This window comes from Crinia signifera, chromosome 6, assembly GCF_055691185.1.
Source record: "Crinia signifera chromosome 6, ASM5569118v1, whole genome shotgun sequence".
Classification (NCBI taxonomy): domain Eukaryota; kingdom Metazoa; phylum Chordata; class Amphibia; order Anura; family Myobatrachidae; genus Crinia; species Crinia signifera.
This window is the reverse complement of record NC_139222.1, coordinates 226,881,609-226,904,089: the sequence shown is the minus strand read 5'-3', so window position 1 is coordinate 226,904,089 and position 22,481 is coordinate 226,881,609. Positions and strand designations below refer to the sequence as shown.

The 22,481-nt window shown below is 43.7% G+C and overlaps 1 protein-coding gene across 1 annotated transcript in view; it reads right to left on the bottom strand.

Moving 5' to 3' along the window:
• Nucleotides 1–22,481, bottom strand: part of LOC146009715 (transient receptor potential cation channel subfamily M member 2-like) — a 178,130-nt gene that overhangs the window by 64,749 nt on the left and 90,900 nt on the right. The window contains exon 15 of the mRNA XM_083150173.1: nucleotides 1,277–1,389. Within this exon, the coding sequence (XP_083006299.1) occupies nucleotides 1,277–1,389 (113 nt within the window). The remainder of the gene's footprint in view (nucleotides 1–1,276; nucleotides 1,390–22,481) is intronic.

The following is a 22,481-nucleotide window of genomic DNA, read 5'->3' as shown; positions in this document are numbered from 1 at the left end:
TGTCGACACAGTCGACATGGACACAGTTGGAGGTGAACCGCAGCCCCTCGCATAGCTCGCTTCGCTTGCAATGCTTCAGGCACGGTGCCTCGCTGCGCTCGGCACACTATTTTATTCTCCCACCAAGCCCTAGTGGATGGTAGGGCATGAAATACCACCTGCAACCTGTCGACGGAAAGTCATGTTGACTGTTTCACCTGTACATTCTATATGTCAGTATTTTGACCTTGTCGGGATTTTAAATGTTGGGATTTTGTCCTTGTCAGGATTTTAAATGTCAGGATTTTGTCCTTCTCTGGATTTTGTCCTTGTCGGTATAATGACCCATTTGGGATTTTGACCCTGTCGGGATTTTGACCGTCGGGATTTTGACTGCATCCCTATAATACAAGCAGGGTTTGGACAAAGTATAATACAAGCAGGGTAGGTATACCTCCTAACATTTTCGTTTTATAAATTGAGACGCGTGTGCCCGAAAAGAGGGCAGGGTGAATGTATTAGGGGGCGTGGCCTAGTGGGGATACAACGACTGCAGGCCACACCCCTGTTTTTGTTCACTAAGAGGGCATGGCCAGCGCTATGTAAGCTGCTGGCCATACCCTCTGCCTCTCTGAATAGATGTCCGCATGCGCACAGTGTCTATTCCCCGCACTGCAGCACTAGGTAGGGTTGACTCCCAACTGTCCCCTCCCCCCACCGTGGGACACTGCCATTCGTGGAACCATCCCAAAAAAATGGGAAATACAAGCAGGGTGGGGAAGGCATAATACAAGCAGGGTGGGGAAGTAGAGCATAACACAAGCAGGGTGTGGAAGGTATAAAACGAACAGGGTGGAAGGCAGAGAATAATAAAAGCAGGATAGGGAGGTAAAGTATAAAACAAGTAGGGTGGGGAGGTAGAGTATAATACAAGCAGGGTTGGGAGGTAGAGTGTAATAGAAGCAGGGTGGGGGAGGCAGAGCATAATACAAATAGGGCAGATATGAAGAGTAGAATACAAGGGGGGCATTATACCAGGAGGGAAAAGTGGGGTGTAAGGTAGTCTCTTTTGCATGGCCACATCCACTGAAGCGTGACCATTTTTTAACTGTTCTCACTGGGAACCAAATTGCATTTCACATACAGCTACATCCACTACATGTAATTAGGCTAAAGGTTTTATGAAAAATAAACTAAAATAGCATATTAGCATTGGTTATACAAGCAGCAATAACACTATTACCGAGATGAAAACAGTACTGTAATGTTACTACATCTGACAGACTGATAGACTCACTTGAACTTGATGAGACGACTATAGATGAGTGGAAACAGTATGAAACAAAGAATAACCTGCACAAAGCCAGTATCAACTGACAGTTTCCTGTAGAATGTCTTCTTGATGAAGGCCTAAGGAAACAAAAAAACAAAATAAAACAGAATATATATATATATATATATATATATATATATATATATATATAACTACAAGCTTTCCAGTGTGTCACCATAGCAAGTAAGTCTTATCTGGCTTGCTTTGGTGACACACTGGAAAGCTTGTAGCTGTCTTGACAAAGGCCCTCCGGGGTTGAAACGTCGATCATGCCATTTCAACTTCTTTGAATAAAAAGCAATTTTACCTGCTGTGGTGGTGAGTGCCCTCTCTGGTTTAAAACCCGGATCTATTGCTATTATTGGAACTTTGTCTCCTTAGGGGAGCACCCCATATTTACAAATTGCCTGGATAAGCGTGCGGATTCCTGGACATATATATATATATATATATATATGCGTAAAGAGAGAGTGAGCGACCCGCACCATATATGGTACGTGGGATGTTTAAGTGGATTTTTAATATGTATGTGAATGGCAGTAAGCCCACCTATAGGAAGTTTATTATATATAAACACTTTCCTCCTAGGTTAAGGGTGCTGTCTACTGATTAGTAAATATGAATTCATGTAGAAAAGAAAAAGCAAATCAGTTTCACTATGACGCACTCCTAATTCACACAATGTCAAAGTTGACTAAAATTCAAGTATATATTTATTAAATGATTTATAGTAATACGTATCACTAACAGGTCATAATTATTTTAATAGTAATCTTAAATTTTTAATATTTATTAAACAATGTTTAACCCGATAATATGTTTCCCTGTGTCAGGGATTATAATGGCGAAAATGTTAAAATAAGAAGAATGATAGATATAGAGAAAAAGAAATTTGTAGAAAGATTAAAATTGTTCTCTGTTGGCCGTTTAGTATAGAGTATTTCTGAAATAATTCCTGTTAATAATTCAGGTAAGTATGGTATATGATGTAAATTGAAATGTAGTAATAAATGGGTTTTTATTCCCAACTCTGCAGCTAATATCGTCTTGTCTTTTATTACTTTATTGAGTAATCAATCAAGGTGACATATTCACTGTATTGCTACCACCATGGAGTGTATGCTATTTTAGTATAAGCTTAATCACGTTGTTCCTGTGAGTGCGTTATTTGAATCGCACGTCTGCTAGACCTTGGCATTTAAAAGGGCTTAAATATCATGTGTATCTCGAGGTTAATATTTCCTTCTCAGAGGGTGATTTCCACTATTCACATGTATACATTATATTCAAGAGGTGCCCATGCGCCAGGTGGGTATCAGATAGGAGAAAGGGTGGTGACCTGCCGTACGGCCTAGTACACCACTTTTATCTTCAAATCCTGTCAATCAAATCTTATAGTCACATTCATATAAGTGGGTGCATTAGTTCACTAACAGTGCTTATTGTGTCAATGTAATAAGTAGCTGCGCTCCTTATTGCGCGTCTCCTTGCATGTGTTCTAGCGTGCATCTGGCATGTATTCAGTAAGATACACCGTGCATATCTGTTGCTGTGATGCTCATACAATAATGCGTTTGTCATATGTGCGCAAGAGCCATATCTGTAATGTTTTAAGCATTCACTGTTATCTCAGCAATTGGCTTAGAGCAAATTGCCCAGTCTGTACTGCATGTATTGCAATCAATCGTGCATGCAATAAATTGTTCACAGCAGATTGTCCAGTTTGTACTGTCTATGCTGCAACTACTCATACATGCAATTGTTGGTTAGATATATTCATGTAGATTGATAAGAGCAAGTTGCACAGTCTGTACTGTATGTATTACAGCCAATCTTGCACGCAATTAAAGTTCAGATATATTCATGCCTGACTGGTCAATTAATGCCCGTTCTGCAGGATGTGCTTTATGTATCAGTTATATTCTGAGATTAATCCAATTCCATGCTATTACATGCTTCTGGCTACCATCTAGATATTTGCAAAGCGTCAAGGTTGTTTAGCATGAATAAATGTCACTTTATTTAAGGGTTATTATTACCAATTACTGGGTGAGCAGTTCATAATTCATGCATGCGTCCAGTATTAATAGTGCTTCTAGTCTGTGTGTTTTATAAACACTTCTAAGATATGGAAGCGCCGGAGCGCTCTCAGAGAGGTGGGCAGTCCGCAGCCCACGCTGTCTGAGATCGGGTCACCGAGCTCTGCCTGTACTGCAGCGTCTCGCGTGCACCCCGTTCTCCCGACTGAGACACACGCTGTGGTAAGCGCTGTTACACGCTGCGTGTTAGACACAGAGTTATTGACACATAATTACATTTAGATACATTTCAATTAATACATTAAACGGTTACAACAGAGCGAGCTGCCGATGCGCATTTCGCCTGTGTCGGCTTTTTCAAGGCTGACCTAAGTCAAACTTATTACATTGACACAATAAGCACTGTTAGTGAACTAATGCACCCACTTATATGAATGTGACTATAAGATTTGATTGACAGGATTTGAAGATAGAAGTGGTGTACTAGGCCGTACGGCAGGTCACCACCCTTTCTCCTATCTGATACCCACCTGGCGCATGGGCACCTCTTGAATATAATGTATACATGTGAATAGTGGAAATCACCCTCTGAGAAGGAAATATTAACCTCGAGATACACATGATATTTAAGCCCTTTTAAATGCCAAGGTCTAGCAGACGTGCGATTCAAATAACGCACTCACAGGAACAACGTGATTAAGCTTATACTAAAATAGCATACACTCCATGGTGGTAGCAATACAGTGAATATGTCACCTTGATTGATTACTCAATAAAGTAATAAAAGACAAGACGATATTAGCTGCAGAGTTGGGAATAAAAACCCATTTATTACTACATTTCAATTTACATCATATACCATACTTACCTGAATTATTAACAGGAATTATTTCAGAAATACTCTATACTAAACGGCCAACAGAGAACAATTTTAATCTTTCTACAAATTTCTTTTTCTCTATATCTATCATTCTTCTTATTTTAACATTTTCGCCATTATAATCCCTGACACAGGGAAACATATTATCGGGTCAAACATTGTTTAATAAATATTAAAAATTTAAGATTACTATTAAAATAATTATGACCTGTTAGTGATACGTATTACTATAAATCATTTAATAAATATATACTTGAATTTTAGTCAACTTTGACATTGTGTGAATTAGGAGTGCGTCATAGTGAAACTGATTTGCTTTTTCTTTTCTACATGAATATATATATATATATGTCCAGGCTTGGTGACGACAGCTCGTTCTGTGCAGGGTCTCCCCTGCCTCCTCTGTTCCTGCTAGGATTCTCGGAACGCCATGTCCTGCAGTTTGTGAGTCCGGCGGTTTACCACATGTGTCCGCAGCGCCCCGGATGGTGGTAGAAGCTTTGCCTGGCTTGTATATATTACACCTTGTGGTATCCAGCCCACACCTGTTTTATTCTCGGTACGAGTCCATTCTGACTACACCGGAGCATTGTGTATATGCTTATTAAAAAACTACAGTTTTACACTATAGAGCACTCCTCTTTTATTGTATTTTCACAGATTGCTATTTGATCCCGTGGGTCCTGGGATCGCTTGAGCTGCAGTCCGGATTGGGACTTAGTGTTCTATATCAGGGGCGATCATACCCCTGTACTTGTTGGATATTGGACTGCAATTTAGCTCTGATCTGTTACACCTGTGTTTCTCTCTCTCTCTCTCTCTCTATATATATAATGTATGAGTGGACAGTCTGGCACTCCCGTATACCAGTAGTAGGGTTACTTGCTGAGGTGCTTCCTTTAGGGGCAATGCACAGCCCAATGATATAGAGATGCACTAAGTGGCATACAAAGGGTAAATAAAGGGACTACGTTTTACCCTTTGTATCCTGTCTGCAGAGTGCCACTTATTGCATCTATCTATCTCTATCTATCTATCTATCTATCTATCTATCTATATAATTTACACCGAGTGGCCAAATTATTATGTCCACCTCCTCAATACAATGTTGGACCACCTATTTACTGGTTGGATTCTTCTTGGCATGGACCCCCTCCTCTAGGCAAATCCCTTAGATTATGACAGCAAAAGCACTGGTATATAATAGGATCAATAGAATGCAGTGTAAGGGACAGAGCACAGATGCTGCACATGCCTAGCGTATCAGCTTCTTCTACCACATTTACTGTGTGTGTGAATCTGAGTCCTCAAACATCACACTGGGCTAGAGAGTAGCTGTCAGGAGAAAGAGACAGGAGCCTTGCCATGAAGTTGGAGATTGTGAGTTTAGAAAGTGCAGTACTGGTTCTATTATGATTGTGTATTTATTATGATATATACAACCTTTTCCTGACCACTTATCTAAATATATTTGATACAGCCTATTCTATAGACCATCTGTATTGTTAAATATTAATACTGTATTCCTTACAGTATTCAGTGCATAAAAAGATCAATTTTCAGGGTGCTCAACTCCTGGCTCTCTTATGACCTCTGGTGGCTGTTGAAGCTAATTGCAGCCCTGCAGGAGGTATAAAACCCTGGACCAGGAGCTTCCCTGTTGACTGTGTTATTCACCAGTTGGGTAGTGACAGTTTCTCGTTATACAAAAGAGAATAGTTTCTCATCTCAAAAGTCTTGAAGTCTCTCAAAGTGAATTAGCACAAGGTCTCCAGGCTATTGCCCAATGACAGGAGTCTATCCAGTCTGCAAGACCCAGAGAACCGCCCACTGCACCCACACCACCTACCGCAGGGGCAACGTCCATGTCTCTATCACCCCCTGGGCTCCTGCACCTGTCTCCACCCAGTAAGTTCAACAGCACTCCAAAATTATGCCGCGGATTCCTTAATCAGTGTGAAGTCCACTGCTCCTTACTGATGAATAATTTTCTGTCTGATAAATCCTGGGTAGCGTATATAGGGGAAAATTTACTAATATGAATTCGTAAAAAATAGGGGTATTCGTAGGCAGAAATACACCTATTTTATACACATTTGTATTTTCGGGATTTACTATCCCAAAAATACAGCAATTCGTATTCCTAAAGATGGGACATTCGTATTTGTATTTACAAATACGAATGTCTACACCATCGATAGAATACGACAGGAATCACCATTCAAAAGAATGGTGGTTCCTGATTTACTAAGCGGCCGTATTGATAATACGGCTGCTAATTGGCGTGAAACAGCCACGAAAATACGGCAGGAAAATACACCTTGGTTTTCCCTGTCATATTTGCTTTAAGCCTGCACGGATCAGTCAGATCCGTGCAGGCTTTAGTGTAATAAAAATAGAAAAATAAATAAATAATAATAAAAAATCGGCGTGGGGTCCCCCCCCACAGCTGTAACCAGCACCAGGCTGAAAGAGCCGGGGCCGGTAATTAAAAATCAGGGAACCCGACAAATAGGGGTTCCCCGATTTTTAACAACCAGCCCCAGGCTCCAGGTCCGGGGCTGGTTCCCAAAATACGGGGGACAAAATGACTAGGGGTCCCCCGTATTTTAAGAACCAGCCCCAGGCCAAACCAGCCAGCAGGGTAATGACAAGTGCCAGCGGGCTCTTTAATGCCCCGCAGGCTGGGACTTGTGATTCTCCAAGTCCCAGCTTGCGGGGGAGGCTTGCTGGGACTCATAGTTCCACAGTTTTAAACAATAGTGTTTCATCTATTCTTTTACACAGAATCAGCCCGGTGGCCACCGCACAGGGCCACCGGGGACAGCACCAGGCTTCAGCCTGGTCAGGTAAGTCCTGGAGGGGGGGACCCCTTTATTGGGGGGGTCCCCACTCCCCCAGGGCCCCTGGCCAGGCTGACTGGTCGGTAGGGAGAATGTTTTGGCCGTGGGACCTTATGTAATAAGTGTCCCCCGGCTGTGACATTACCCTGCTGGCTGGTTTGGCCTGGGGCTGGTTCTTAAAATACGGGGGACCCCTACTCATTTTGTCCCCCGTATTTTGGGAACCAGCCCTGGGCCTGGAGCCTGGGGCTGGTTGTAAAAAATCGGGGAACCCCTATTTGTCGGGTTCCCTGATTTTTTATTACCGGCCCGGCTCTTTCAGCCTGGTGCTGGTTACAGCTGTGGGGGGGACCCCACGCTGGTTTTTTATTTATTTATTTATTTACTCTATTTTTTTTACACCTTGCATCCTGCACGCATCTGACTGATCTGTTCAGACTGCCTGAAAAATTCGTATTAGCGGCCGTATATATGGCCAGCTAATACGAATTACTACGACATCGGAGGGTTGCAAAGCAGTTGTATATGACTGCTTTGTAAATTCCCCTCCGGAACACGACTGTGCATACGGCTGAAACAGTTGTACAGTATGCAGTCGTAGGGAAAATACTAATACGAAAAACTAGGTTTTTCATATTAGTAAATTTCCCCCATAGTCTCACTTCTATCCGGTCCTGCTTTAAATTGGGTGTCACCCTTGTGGAAAAGAAACCATCCTCTCCTATCTAACTACAGAGAATTCTTAACCCAATTCCTAAGAATCTTCTATAAACCTGGGCATTCCTCTTCAGCAGCACAGGAAATCATGCGCATTAAGCAGGGAAATTGTTCTGTGGCCCAGTATGTATGTATCCGCAGCGCCCCGGATGGTGGTAGAAGCTTTGCCTGGCTTGTATATATTACACCTTGTGGTATCCAGCCCACACCTGTTTTATTCTCGATACGAGTCCATTCTGACTACACCGGAGCATTGTGTATATGCTTATTAAAAAACTACAGTTTTACACTATGGAGCGCTCCTCTTTTATTGTATTTTCACAGATTGCTATTTGATCCCGTGGGTCCTGGGATCGCTTGGAGTGAGCTGCAGTCCGGATTGGGACTGAGTGTTCTATATCAGGGGACAAATTCAAGACTTTGGCCTCTGAAGTACAATGAAATGAGGAGGCCTTACTCACAGCTTCCTGGAGCGGGTTATCCGAGAAGTTAAAGGAAAAACTGGTCACTTGAGGTCTCCCTTTAAAATTGGATGACTTAATCACATCATGTAACAAAAAAGACTTAAGATACATGGGGGCAGATGCACTAAGCTTCAAAAGTGATGCAATGGAATGTGATAAACAGCCAGCCAATCAGCTCCTACCTGCCATGCCACAGGGTGTGTCTGAAAAATGTCAGGCAGGAGCTGATTGGGTGGCTGTTTATCACTCTTTATTTTATCACTTTTGAAGCTTAGTGCATCTGGTCCAAAGAGAGAGACAAGCGGAGTGTTCTAGAAGTGATCGATTCTGAACTTTCGTATCATCTCGTCCCCTGGTCCCATCTCCACCCAAGACGGAAGAGCCTATGCAGATAAACCGGGCTCGTCTCACACTTCAGGAGCAACAATTCCGCCACCAGGAGAAACTCTGTATGTATTGTGGTGAGATTGTATAGGGGGGAGAAAAAAAAGAAATCTCTTTTTGGGAGCACACTTCCTGAGAAATATCTATTTATGTGGTTGTTTGCTAAAAACAGGTATTTATTAGATTATTGGTTGAAAGTTGAAAAAATAATCCAATTGTGTCCCTATTGCCTGTGAGACAATGATGGCGAAATATTGGAAAGTGCGTTGATAAGTCCCAAAAATGGTGTAGTTATGAGTCAGTCTGGTTACTCAGAAGGAACAATTAGGGGTAGAGATTCTTCCCTGTGTATAAAGATATGTTACCTCAAGAGGACCTTCATTCATACCATCCTGATTTGTCTCACAACATGAGTAATAGTGTGATGGTAATAAATGTATTGCGGTGAGCCAGGCCATCAAGTTACCCAGTGTTCCTGCCATCCGGGAAACAGTCGGTCCTAGTCGGAGCTGGAGAGGTAAGACTAGGACAGGTTTCATCCTCTCCCAAATTCTCAGACTCGGTAATCCAAATACAATTTTTGACTGCAGGTAACACTCTGACAGTAAAAGCCCTCCTGGACTCAGGAGCAGCAGGAAATTTCATCTCCGCTAACTTCATCAAACAACACTTCATTCCCCTCAGGAACCTGCACCACCTTCTATAATTGTCAGCCATTGATGGGAGCCACATTCCCAATGGTCTGATCTCCCTTAGTACTGTGCCCATCCCGCTGAGAATTGGAGTATCACACCAAGAAAAAATTTAGCTCCCGTTATTTCTCGGGTATCTTTTCCTGTGGTATTGGGGTTTTCGTGGTTACAAAAGCACAATCCACAAATAAATTGGTCAACTATGCAGATCACTGCCTGGGGATTCTCATGTTTTCAAAAATGTTTATCCTGAGTAATTCCTCTCCTCTCCAGTCTATTAGCTTGAGTTCTGAGATTGAGGTACCAAATCTGTATCGCCAATTTACTGATGTCTTCAACAAACGGGCAGCTGATGTTCTGCCACTTAATTGGGAATGAGACAGTCCTATTGAAATGCTTCTGGGGAGGATTCCACCACGCGGGCGTATCTAGCCCTTATCATTACCTGAGAATCAAGCTATGAGGGACTATATTGCGAGAATTTAAAAAAGGCCTTTATTCATCCTTCCTCGTCACCAGCAGGGGCTGGATTTTTTTTTGTCAAAAAAAATATGGGTCCTTGAGGTCCAATATTGCCCCAGCAGTGTTTCTAAATTTTGGAAACAATTTTTTTTTAGATCTTTTATATCGTTCCATAGTGGTATATTTAGACGACATCTTAACATTCTCCAAGGATCTAGCCACAAATCGAGATCAAGTGTGGGAGGTTCTTTTAAGGTTCTGTCATAATCGACTGTATTGTAAGCTGGAGAAATGTATCTTTGAAAAGGAATCTGTACCATTTCTAGGTTATGTTATCTCTGGCTCTGGGCTACAGATGGATCCTGAGAAAGTTTAAGCTGTTCTGAACTGGTTACGTCCTATCACTTTAAGAGCAATATAGCGTTTTTTGGGATTTGCCAACTATTATCGGAAATGTATCCAGGGATTCTCTTCTATAGTCGCCTCTATCTCCACTCGGAATAAGAAAAGGAGCCAATCCTGCCAATTGGTCAACGGAAGCCTTATCTGCATTTAATTACCTAAAACAAGCTTTTGTCTCTGCTCCAATGCTCCGACAGCCTGATATCACCTGTCCTTTCTTCTTAGAAGTAGGAGCGATTGTTTCTCAATGTTTTGAAAATGGAGTTATGCACGATTGTGAATTCTTTTCACGAAAGTTTCTTCCGGCTGAGAGGATTATGCCATAGGAGAACAGGAACTTTTGGCAATAAAGTTGGCACTTGAGGAATGGCAATACCTTTTAGAAGGAGCCCAGTTTCCGATTACTATTTTTACAGGTCATAAAAACCTATTATATTTAAAAAATGCCCAGTGTTTTAACCCTCGGTGAGCCCGTTGCGTGATGTTTTTCACTCAATTTCAATTTAAGCTTACCTATTGTCCAGGTTCCCAAAATATTAAGGCCGAAACTCTGTCCCAGTCTTTTTCCTTAACCCAAGAGGGGCAAACGTCTCACCCGATACTCAGCACTACCATGTTTGCGGCCACACAAGTCCACACAGTTCCTTTGGGCAAGACCTTTGTACTTTCTAATCTTTGGAAGAGACTGCTACAGTGGGCACATCTATCTAAATTGTCTGGGCATCCGGGAGTCGAAAAAACCTAAGAGTTCCTTTGAAGGAATTATATTTGACTGACTATAAAGAAGGATATCCAGACTTTTATTTCTTCTTGTCCAACTTGTGCACAGCATAAATCTCCTCGTCAGGTACCAGTTGGTAAACTTTGTCCATCACCCATACCATCACATCCTTGGACACATTTGTCCATGGATTTTGTTACCGACCTCACCTCCTCTAATGGTTTTGATACAATTTGGTTCGTAGTATGCTGTTTTTTCCAAAAAGGGCTATTTCCTACCCCTTAAGGCACTGGTTCCCAAACTGTGTGCCTAGGCTCCCTGGGGTGCCTCAGGACACTTGCAGGGGTGCCTTGGGTTGGTGGTCCAGGATCAATTCATATTATTAATGGTCAATGTACCAGGCAAAACCAGTGCTAGTGGCTGCCAATCATAATATATGTGGACAAACAGGAGCAAATCCTGCCCCTCACCACATAACTGTGACATAAACACAATGCACTTCATTTAATATTTTTTTAAATAAATTTCTCAATAAGAAACATTTGGCCTAGGGGTGCCTTGATTCAAAAAAGTTTAGGAACCACTGCCTTAAGGGGTTACCCGGTGCTTTTACATTAGCTTAACTTTTTATATCACAGATATTTTGCCTTCATGGGTTACCATTAGAGATCATTTCTGATCGGGGAGTCGATTTTGGAGAGCGTTATGTGCTGCACTTCGGTTGGAACTTAAGTTCTCTTCAGCTTACCATCCACAAATGAACGACCAGACGGAGATGTCACGTCTCATGAAGCACCAGCCGGAGTGTAACGGAGGCTGGGTGGTTTGATATAGGGTTGTTGCATTAATGACAGAAGGGAGTAAGGCAATTGGATAAAATAAACCTTATTTAATGAAGATACTGCGGTACAGAAGATGAATAATGACACAATGATAAAACTGTAGTTATTGGTAACTGATAAAGTCAATAATATACAATGCTTATTGAAGAGATTGAAGATGAGTGGTAATTGAATAATTGGGTAACTTGAAGGTTGGATGATTGGTTGAAGAATTGGAGGTACTTATGTATTATCTGGGCTCCCGTTTTTCTTATGAGACCGCGTCCCCTCGCGGGGCTCGCAGCGCTCGCCACGCTTCAGGCACGGTGGCTCGCTGCGCTCGCCACACTATATAAAATCAACTCCATGCGTAGTTGGATAGTATGGGTATGAAAAAATGGGGTGCATTTAACATGGGAGCCCAGATAATACATAAGTACCGAATTGGATGATTGAATAAGGATTGGATGATTGAATAAAGAGTTGGATGATTGGAAGAAGGATTAGATGGTTGGATGAAGGATTGGATGATTGGATGAAGGATTGGATGATTGGATGAAGGATTGAAGAATTGGATGAAGGATTGGATAAAGGATTGGATGGTGAAGTCCGAGAGAAGCTGTGCTTATTGAGATCGTAGCTGCAAACCAGGGATGACCACAGAGAATAACCGTCAGAAATGAGGAGAAAGATATTACCCCTTTGGGGGGTTAACCTTGTCCAGTCCGTATAGGCGGCAGCGGGTTCCGTGATGGATGGTTCAGGCAGTGTGACGATCAGCAGGATACTGGAGGAGAACTTCACCAGAGGCGCAAGACCTGTAGTGGTAACTACAGACAGCCAGGGAGAGTCAATGATGCGTGTGGATAGACATCAATGTACTGACTGCCGGTCTTGCCCGGCTAGTCAGTATTTGAAGGGGAAGCTGCGTCTTGATTGGCTGACACTTGGAGGGAGCCGCGCAGCATAGGCTGGGGAATCCTAAAAGATGGCCGCCGCCAGAGGTGGCGACAGAAACCAGCCGGCGGTAGTTATGCGCGGATGCGCTGCAGCCGGCGTGTCCAGCCAGAGGCCTAACCTGACATGGACCCATCATGGCGGCTCAGGTCTCACGCCATCCAGACCCTGCGCGGCAAAGAGGCACACACCACCACTGTCACCTTGCGATGACAGCGCGACAGCATGCACATTACCAGCATGAGGATTGGTAGCGGAGGTGAGCGCCATGACAGGAGATACCCTGTCAGTGGACCCAGGGCTAGAGAGAAGGGTAGCAGACATGGTGGTCGTGACAGGAGAGGGTAAATCAAGCTTTAGAAACATTTTAAACTTTACTTCTTCACAGGAAAACTGAGCAGGTCTTCTGACATGAGTAGAATTTGCTCACAACAATACTTACCATACTTTTAGTCAGTCAACACCGATTTTTATTGCATATGGACTACATCCAAGAGTTCCTGAATTCTCTAAACAGTTATTTCTTCATTACGTTTCTTCACCAACATTTGAAAGAATGTTCAGTCGGCCTTACAACGAGCCTCCACTAGATACAAAGCTTCTGCTGATCAAAATAAGTAGCCACTCCTGTGTACAAAGTAGGAGATCGGATTTGGTTGTCCACCAGTCATATTTGTCTGGAGGTTCCCACCATGAAGTTAGCTCCACACTTTATTGGCCCTTTTCAAGTCTTAGAGATAATTAACCCAGTAGTCCATCTTAAACTCCCATCTTCATTGAAAATTTCTAATATGTTTCATGTTTCTCTTTTGAAGCCTCTCATTCATAGCTGTTTTCAAAGACTTCCTACCAGACCTCGTAAGGTGCAGTCAAGGTTTTGAGTTCGAAGTTAAACATATTTTAGATGCCAAGTGTCTTGAAGGTATGCTTCAGTACCTGTGTATTGGAAAGGGTATGGCCTGGAGGAGAGGACATGGGTGGATGCTGTGGATGTTCATGCTCCTATGCTCATGCGGAAGTTACACCTCAGCTATCCTCATAAGTGTCTGGAGTCCACTCCTAAAGGGGGGGGGGTGGTCTCACGGCCCGCCACAGAAGTCCACTCACATATTTACCTGTCCGGCATCTCTGGTCCCTCTGCTGCTTCAGCGGCTGTGAGTCCTCAGGTGGTAGTGGGTGGCTGCTGCATCTCTCCGTGGGTCCGGTGCCTCTGTCGCCAGCTCCAGGTATGGGCACCAACATCTTGCCTGAGCCTGAGGAGGGAGCTCAACTCCTGTCTCTTTTATGACCTCTGGTGGACATTGGAGATAATTGCAGCCCTGCAGGAGGTATTAAACTCCTGTACCAGGAGTTTCCTGTCACTGGAACAACTTCCCAGAGTCCTTTGTCTGTTCTCACAGCAGGTTCACTTCAGTCTTGCTCCCTGGGTTTCTGCCTTGTCTCCTTTAGCCGGTTCTGAGCCTCAGATTACGTCAACTGGGCTGTCTTCGGTTTTGCCGAGTGTGCTACCATTTTGTTTTCATAATAACCCCAAGTGGGCCATCTTCAGTTTTGGCGAGAATGCTACCTTTCGTTTCCGTTATTACACCCAGTGGGCCAACTCCAGTTTACATCTCCATGTCAACTGCGCTATTCACCAGTTGGGTCACTAAAGTGTGCTGTTCCAGTTACTTCAAGTTTGCCTAATACAGCCAAAGCCATAGTAGTTTCTGCCGCCTGGAATCCCTATGGTACTACCGGGCAGACACCGCAAAGTCCAACTCCCCTTGCGGGGGTCCCTGGTGAAAACCGCTACTTGGTTAGACTTCACTGCAAGTTGAGCCAACACCTTTAGGGTTCCATCTATGATTAGGCATTGCTCATTGAGAGAGAGAAGCTTTCAGAATAAAGTGAAGCTTGAATACTTAAGTGACTTGTGAGTTTGAAACAGAAGCAGGTGAGTTGAAATACAGAAAAAGGTGAGTTTGAACACAAAAGTCTAAATTTTCCTATTCTATTTTATTGTGATATATGCATCTTCTTTTTATCTTATTGTAACCTGTTGCTTAATTTAGACATTTAATTCATTTTATCTATATTTTATCCAACATTGTATTTCATTTTACTCATTCACTGTTACTGTATATTCTCTTATCCTTGCCATTCATTTATTGCACTCAGTTTCCCTCTTCACGCCTGCTCACATTTGCCTCACTTCTGATATTCTCTGTTCCTTTCATCCTCTCGCTTGTTGTTGTTTCATACTTAATTGGATTACTCACTCAATCTGATTTTACCCACCTGTCTTCTCTCTGACAGCTGTTCCTTGCCTGTTATCTTCTCTCCTCTTTCATATCCCAAGCTATCTCACTCTGTTATCTACCATATCCTCGCAATCTACTACAGACGCTGTCTGTCTTCCCAAATCCCTGCTCTCTGTCTTCTTTCACTAATCTACCCTCTCACCTCTGGTCCTCATGGTTGTTAATCTCTCAACTTCACTTTCTCCTACCGCCCCTCCCCCTCCGGTCCCATACGTATCCTGACCCCTCGCCCCACTACCCCACCCTCCCAAGGACCCCCCCTCGCTTCTGCAAACACCTTATCCACATAAATGCAAAACCCACCCCCTCTTTCCTGTGCCCTATGGAATGCCAGATCCATCTGCAACAAACTCCCTGCCATCCATGACCTATTATTCCCTAGTGCATTCCACCTCCTTGCTATCACTGAGACCTGGCTCTCCACCTGCTCTCTCCCATGGTGGCCTCTCTTTCTCTCACACCCCCCAGGCCTGACGGTCGCCAAGGTGGCGGCGTGGGTTTTCTTCTCTCAGCCTCCTGCACCTACAGTGTCATTCACCCTGAACCCTCTCTCCTCTTCTCCTCCTTTAAATCTCACTCCATCCCTCTGTACTACCCCTACCACCTCCGTGTCGCTGCAATCTACCGTCCCCCTGGCCCTATCTCCCAATTTCTTGACAACTTCGCAACCTGGCTTCCACACTTCTGCTCCTCTGACCTACCTTCTGTCATTCTTGGTGACTTTAATGTCCCCTTGGATAACCCTGCTGATCCTGGCACCTCCAAACTCCTCTCTTGGCCTATTTCAGTGGACTACCTCTCCCACCCACATCCAAGGACACTCCCTCGATCTCGTCTTCTCCCGCTCTTGTTCCCTTACTGACTACAATATCTCGGCTTTTCCTCTTTCTGACCATCACCTCATCTCCTTCTCCCTCACTGCTTCCCCCTCTCCCACCCCCCCCCCAAGCGCATTGTCTAACAGCATAACGTCAACACACTTGATATTGCTGCCTTCTCGGAATGCTGTGTCCTCTTCTCGCCCCAATCGCCGCCATGTCATGCCCGAACCTCGCTGCCTGGCTCTATATTGACACCCTATCTTCAACATTGGACTCTGCCTGCCCTCCCTCCTCTATCCCCCTTCGATGCTCCAACCCCCAACCGTGGCACTCGCCTATCACCCGATTCCTTAAAAAGTGCTCTTGCACTGCTGAGCGCTTCTGGAAGAAATCACGCTCCCTCGCGGATTATCTCTATTTCAAATTCATTCTTTCCTTCTTCAGCTCTGCCCTTCACGCTCCCTCGCGGATTATCTCTATTTCAAATTCATTCTTTCCTTCTTCAGCTCTGCCCTTGCTCTGGCCAAGGAATCCTACTTTAAGTCCCTCATCCTTTCCCAATCATCCAACCCCTGCAGGCTCTTTGCCACCTTCAACTCTTTGCTACCCCCCTCCTCCAGCTCTTCTGTCCTCCATCGAAGCCACTGATTTTGCTACCTACTTTTCAACCAAAGTTTCTGCTTTTAGGACTGCCATCACTGCTGCCATGACTTCATCCTCTCCCTCCTCCCCTCCTACATCTCCACTCCCCTCCTTCCCACCTCATTTTACCCCACAACTGCTGCTGAAGTCCATTCTATCCTTCAATCCACTTCTCCCTCCACCTGCCTGCTGGATCCAATTCCCTCCAATATTATCCGTCGTCTCAGTCAGTCGGTCTGCTCTCACCTGGCTCATATAGAAGGAAAAAGTTAATCGCACAGGGAGAGTATATTTAGTTTGTAGACATTAGGTGACCCCTCAAATGATTATGTTGCACATATTGGTCATCATAGCAAGGGTGTGCTATCATGGGACATGGTATTTAAGGCAAAGAACAAATTCTTGAAGAACAAGAAGAAGAATGTCACTTTGTGATGCACCAAAGAGAAAGGAGGAAATTAAAATATAACCTTTATTTATTATATCTTAAGAACGTTAGCGAAATTTAAAAAAAGACACAATACAAACATGTAAGATAACATAAAAAAGGATAAAGATATCCCTCTATCAATAACTTCTGACAACAACCGTCTAAATATAATGGGGGAAATTTACTACAGGAAATTCGTAAAAATTGGTGTATTTGTATCCAGAAATACACTTATTTTTTACATTTACTATCCCGAAAATACGGCAATTCCTATTTATATTGATAGCACATCAATTCGAATATGAATTGCCGTATTTCCGGGATAGTAAATGTCAAAAATACAGATGGAGCGGGTCTCTTCTTTGCAGGGGATGGCGATGGCGACGCCAGCCGCCATCCCCCGCCACCCACCATCTGTATGCGCGAAAGGGGACTCGCATGCACGAGATGCGCGCGCGTCCCCTTCCGACGGCTTCCCCCGGGTCCCTGCCGGCTTGTCGGCGGTCACCTGGGGTCCCCACCACCTCCCCGCACCCCCCTAACCTGTCCGTCTCCCTGAAGCGGAGACGGACAGGGTTCCCGTCGCCTCGCTGATGGGAAACTGAGACGCGCGTGCGCGTGAGACGCACGCGCGTCTCAGTCAGATGGACACCGGGCTGCTGGCGGATCGCCAGGGGTGACGTTCTGATGATTCGCCAGCAAGAGGGAGCCCGACTCCATCTGTAAGTGTATTTCTGGATACAAATACACCTATTTTTTTACAAATTTCCTTTAGTAAATTTCCCCCAACATGTGGAGATAGCCATCAATTCATGGATCCACATATCATAGCGGTTAGTATATAGTCAGGGGAGTGCAAATACTCTCTGTTACTGGGGTGCAAGGGCCGATAGTGCTGAGGCCCTTATAAGGCTAAACTGTATGGGTTACTATTAGTTTAGACGAACAAGTCAGGTAGGCGGTAGGCTAAGTGCTGTAAGCCCGGTCCTTCAGACGGGACAGCGGGATTCGCAGTCTGCTATCTAATGCACTGCGCCCACTAGTCGCGTGTGCCGACAGTGACGTGACCGGCTTTCAGTACAGCGTGCGGCTAAAGACAGATCAGCTAATGTATACGGCGCCGGAGTCAGGTATGGTACTCTGCGCTTACTCGCCACAGTGTGTACTGATACACGCTACCACCAATACCACTAAGGAAATAAAAACAGATCAAAATGCAATCATGAGGGAGAGGGGAAGTGGGAGCACACCACGGAGTGTACGGTCGGTGTACGCTTCGCTAGTGAGCTTCGTCAGGACCACCTGAGTGGGTGCCTGGAGGCCCAATAAGTACCTGCTTGATCATGCATAATCATGAGCTTCAGCCTCACTGTCACCAATCACACCACCTGAGAGTAAATTGATTAATCATGAAGGTAATGCCCTTTCAGGTTGTCAGTGTTATGGAGTGGGATTTTCTACCATTAGTCTCAATTATAATTAGTTAAGACTGATGCACATATTGATGTTGGATTAATGCGCAACACAATAAATGTTAACACGTTTGCGCAGAATGAGATCTCATGTATTTAGACTAGTAATATCTGATGTAAATTTTTGAAGTGTAGAATCGTCTTAAGTACTAATGTTATAGTGGGTATATAGAGCATGTCACATGGCTGTTTTCCTGTCAAAAAGGGTTGGCGTGTTGACTCCAATGGAGGATGTAGAAAAATGTTAGTTCTTAAAACAAAAGATGGTAATGAAAGTATGTGGGTTGTACTAGTCCACATGAGATGTTAAGAATCCCGCTACCCGCGGGATAATTGGAGCGCTGATAACTGGCGTGTAACTGACATCAATATTATTGATGTGTACCTGATGTGTACCTCGGCGTGTCGACTTTAATAAAGGATATAGAGAAATGTTAATTCATAAAACTAAAGTATATGGATTATGCTGGTCCACATGAAATGGGTATTGATCATCCCCGCTATCCGCAGGATGAGCGCTAAATACTGGCAAAACAATGATGACATCACCAGATATATTGGATGCCAAATAGAGTATAGGGATAAATCATATCAATATGTGCAGTACTGTACGTGTATTTTATTTCGGCCAATCTATCATGAATGAGAAGGGACGGATATAGGTTCTTAATAAGATGTAATTTATTCTGAGGGTGCATCATGCTGATGCCAGATCAGGACATATTCCCAAATGGTTTGTGGTGGGAATAAGGCACATATTTCCTGTCGTACTGGTAAGTATATCATTGCTGATAGTAGAGGAGAAGATAGGGAAAATAGCAAAAAAGGGGGGTGCAAGATGAGTAGTAATATAAAGAAATGTCACTCAAATATATAGTGGGTCTTGGGCTGTCCCCATCCGAGTGTGCCTTGGGGTATGTGTGATATATTTAGACACACATCCCTTTTGGCACACCACGGTGGTGAAAGATAATGACTCTAAAAACTGGTAAAGGGCTTATATATGATATGGTAAGTATATAGATGTCCTAATGGATGCGTGGGGTGCACCCTAATAAACTAAAATTCATTTGTTTATTGTTAAATTTTCATATTTGTATATTGGATACTTGATCAGAGATAAGTGAAAGTTGGTGGGGTGAAGGAAAAAAAAAAATATATATATATATAGTAAAGAGTAAAAATGAGGTGTGTGTGTAAGATATCCATATGTGGATTATAGAGGAATTTTTTATAAATAAGTGTGATAACACGTGAAAACGATTATGTAAAAGGTGATGCACAAGTGAAAAGCACTCAGCGAGGGTTACACAGTGTGTGTATGAAGGAGTCTATAAAAAATTATGACTGTGGTTAATCAAGGTAACAATAAGATGAGTCGGGGTTAGAAAGTATAGAAATCACAGGAAAACGGTATAATTGTTCTCTTCGTTGAGACCTGATGGGGACATTGATCCCATCAGGAATATCAATCTGGTTTAGTTTCTCAAGAGTTCCCTATCCCAATCACCGCTCCGTATATTCATCATGATTTTGTTCACCCCATAGATTTTAAGGCCAGTGGGACTGCAATGATGGTAATTCAAGAAGTGCTTGGCCACTGGGGTTAGAGTTCTAAAATTCTGTTTGTCCCTTGATGCATTTTTAATACTGAGTAGGTGTTCAGATATCCTCTTTTTCAGTGGCCTATGTGTCTTGCCAATGTAGTGTTTGCCACACGGACATTCTAGGTTGTAGATCACACCTGCCGTATTGCATGTAATGTATTCCTGTATTCTCCAGGTTTTTACGAATTTGTCAGTGTATGCATCGTACCATGTAAGCGCAAACTCTACATGTACCACACTTGAATGAGCCCTTTTTGCTAATCTTAGGTTTATTAGCCTTTTCAAGGTGGCTGTGGACTAGAATATCCCTGAGATTGCTGCTACGTCTCCAACTTATATCTATTTGGTCCCCCAAGATTTCTTTCAGGTCATTATCAGTTTTGAGCATATCGAGATGTTTGTTTAAAACTTCCTGTACTTCACGCCACTCGTTGCAAAAAGTGCCTACAAAGCGTATTTTTTTCGGTTTGTTCATGTTCTTTATTTCTGGGAATAAGGAGTTGTTCTCTTTTGTATTTATGTGCTTCTTTCATGGCTCTCTGGATCGATCTCCTGCTGTACCCCCTGATTTCAAGTCTGGTATCCAGTTTGTCTGCTCTTGTGTTGTATGTTTCATCTTGTGAGCAATTACAGTACGTCTTGTTTGTAAATATTCCCCTTTGGGGAGTCCCTTTATCACTGGGGGGAAGTGTGCACTTGTTTTATGTAAAAAGGAGTTTGTAGAGGTTTTTTTACGGAACATATCGGTAATAATAGAACCGTCTGGTGTGATACTGATGCGAAGATCCAGATACTCTACTTCGTTTTGGTTCATACTGTAGGTGAGGGTAAGGTTCAGATCGTTGTTATTAAGTATGTCCATGAATTTTTTAAATAGATGAATATTACCCTCCCATACAATGAGCAGATCATCTATATATCTTAAACAAACTAGTATGTGTCTGGTATATATCTTCAGTGAAGACCCTCTTGCGTTCCCACCACCCCAGGTACAGGTTCGTGTATGTCGGAGCACAAGTGCTCCCCATAGCGGTCCCCTGTACCTGGAGGTAGAACTGGTCTTCACAAATGAAATAATTTTTGGTCAAGACAAATTGTAAGAGTTTAATGATGAACTCATGGATAGGTGTATCTTTTTCCATGCTGAGGAAGTATTGGGCTGCCTGTATACCAAAACTATAAATAATGCTGGTATACAGGCTCTCTTGTATTTTGTCGAGGACATCCATGGTGTCCATTACATATGATGGAAGGGTGGTAACAAATCTCCTCAAATGGTGGTCCACGAATTCACTAGCTTTTTCAGTTAACCCACCTATGCCGGACACTATGGGCCTCCCAGGGGGGTTTACTTCGTCCTTATGCACCTTCGGGAGCAGGTACAGGGTAGGAATTTTTACATGTTTGACCAGTAAAAAGTCATATTGTGTTTTGGAAATGACACCGCCCTTGCTTGTTCTAACACTCTCTGATAAATGTCCAGATAATCCTCAGTGGGATTGAAGATGAGCCTCCTGTAACAGGTTCTATCCCTTAACTGATTATCTAATTCAGTTGTATTTTTGGCTCTAGACCAGAGCACTACATTACCCCCTCACCTGGCTCACCTTTTTAATCTTTCCATATCCTCTGGGATCTTCCCCTCCTCCTTCAAACATGCTCTTGTCTCCCCAATTCTCAAAAACAAATCTGTACCTCAACTCTCTGTCCAACTACAGGCCCATCTCCCTCCTCCCTTTTGCCTCCAAGCTCCTAGAACTTCTGGCCTATAATCGTCTCCTAAGCCACCTTACTGCTAACTCCATTCTAGACCCCCTCCAATCCGTGTTCCGCCCTTTACATTCCACTGAAACTTTCCTGACCAAAGTCACTAACGATCTACTATTGGCAAAATCCAACTTGATCTGTCGGCTGCCTTTGACACTGTTGACCACCCTCTCCTGTTCAACACCCTCCGCTCCTGGTTCACCTCATAACTCTCTGACCGATCCTTCTCTGTCTCCACTCCGAGCTCCACCTCTCCTACTACCCCGCAGCCAGTCGGTGTTCCCCAAGGGTCAGTCCATGGCCCTCTCCTCTTCTCCCTCTACAAAACATCTCTGGGCACCCTCATCTGCTCCTAAGGCTTCCATTACCACCTTTATACTGATGATACCCTAATCTATCTCTCCTCCCCCAACCTATCCCCATCACTCCTGTCCAAGGTCTCCGAATGCCTCACGGCCATCTTAGCCTGGATGACCCAAAGCTTCCTGAAACTAAACATGGCTAAAACTGAACTTCTAATCTTCCATCCCCCGAACATCCCCTCTTCTCCCACTATCTCCACCAGCATTGGTGAAACCGAGATCACCTCCACCGTCCAAATGCGCTGCCTCAGTGTCATCATTGACTCCGCCCTCTCTTTCACCCCCCACATTCATGCTCTCTCACAGTCTTGCCGCTTTCACCTATGCAACATCTTGCGCATCTGACCATTCCTCTCCACTGACACGATCAAAATTCTCATTCA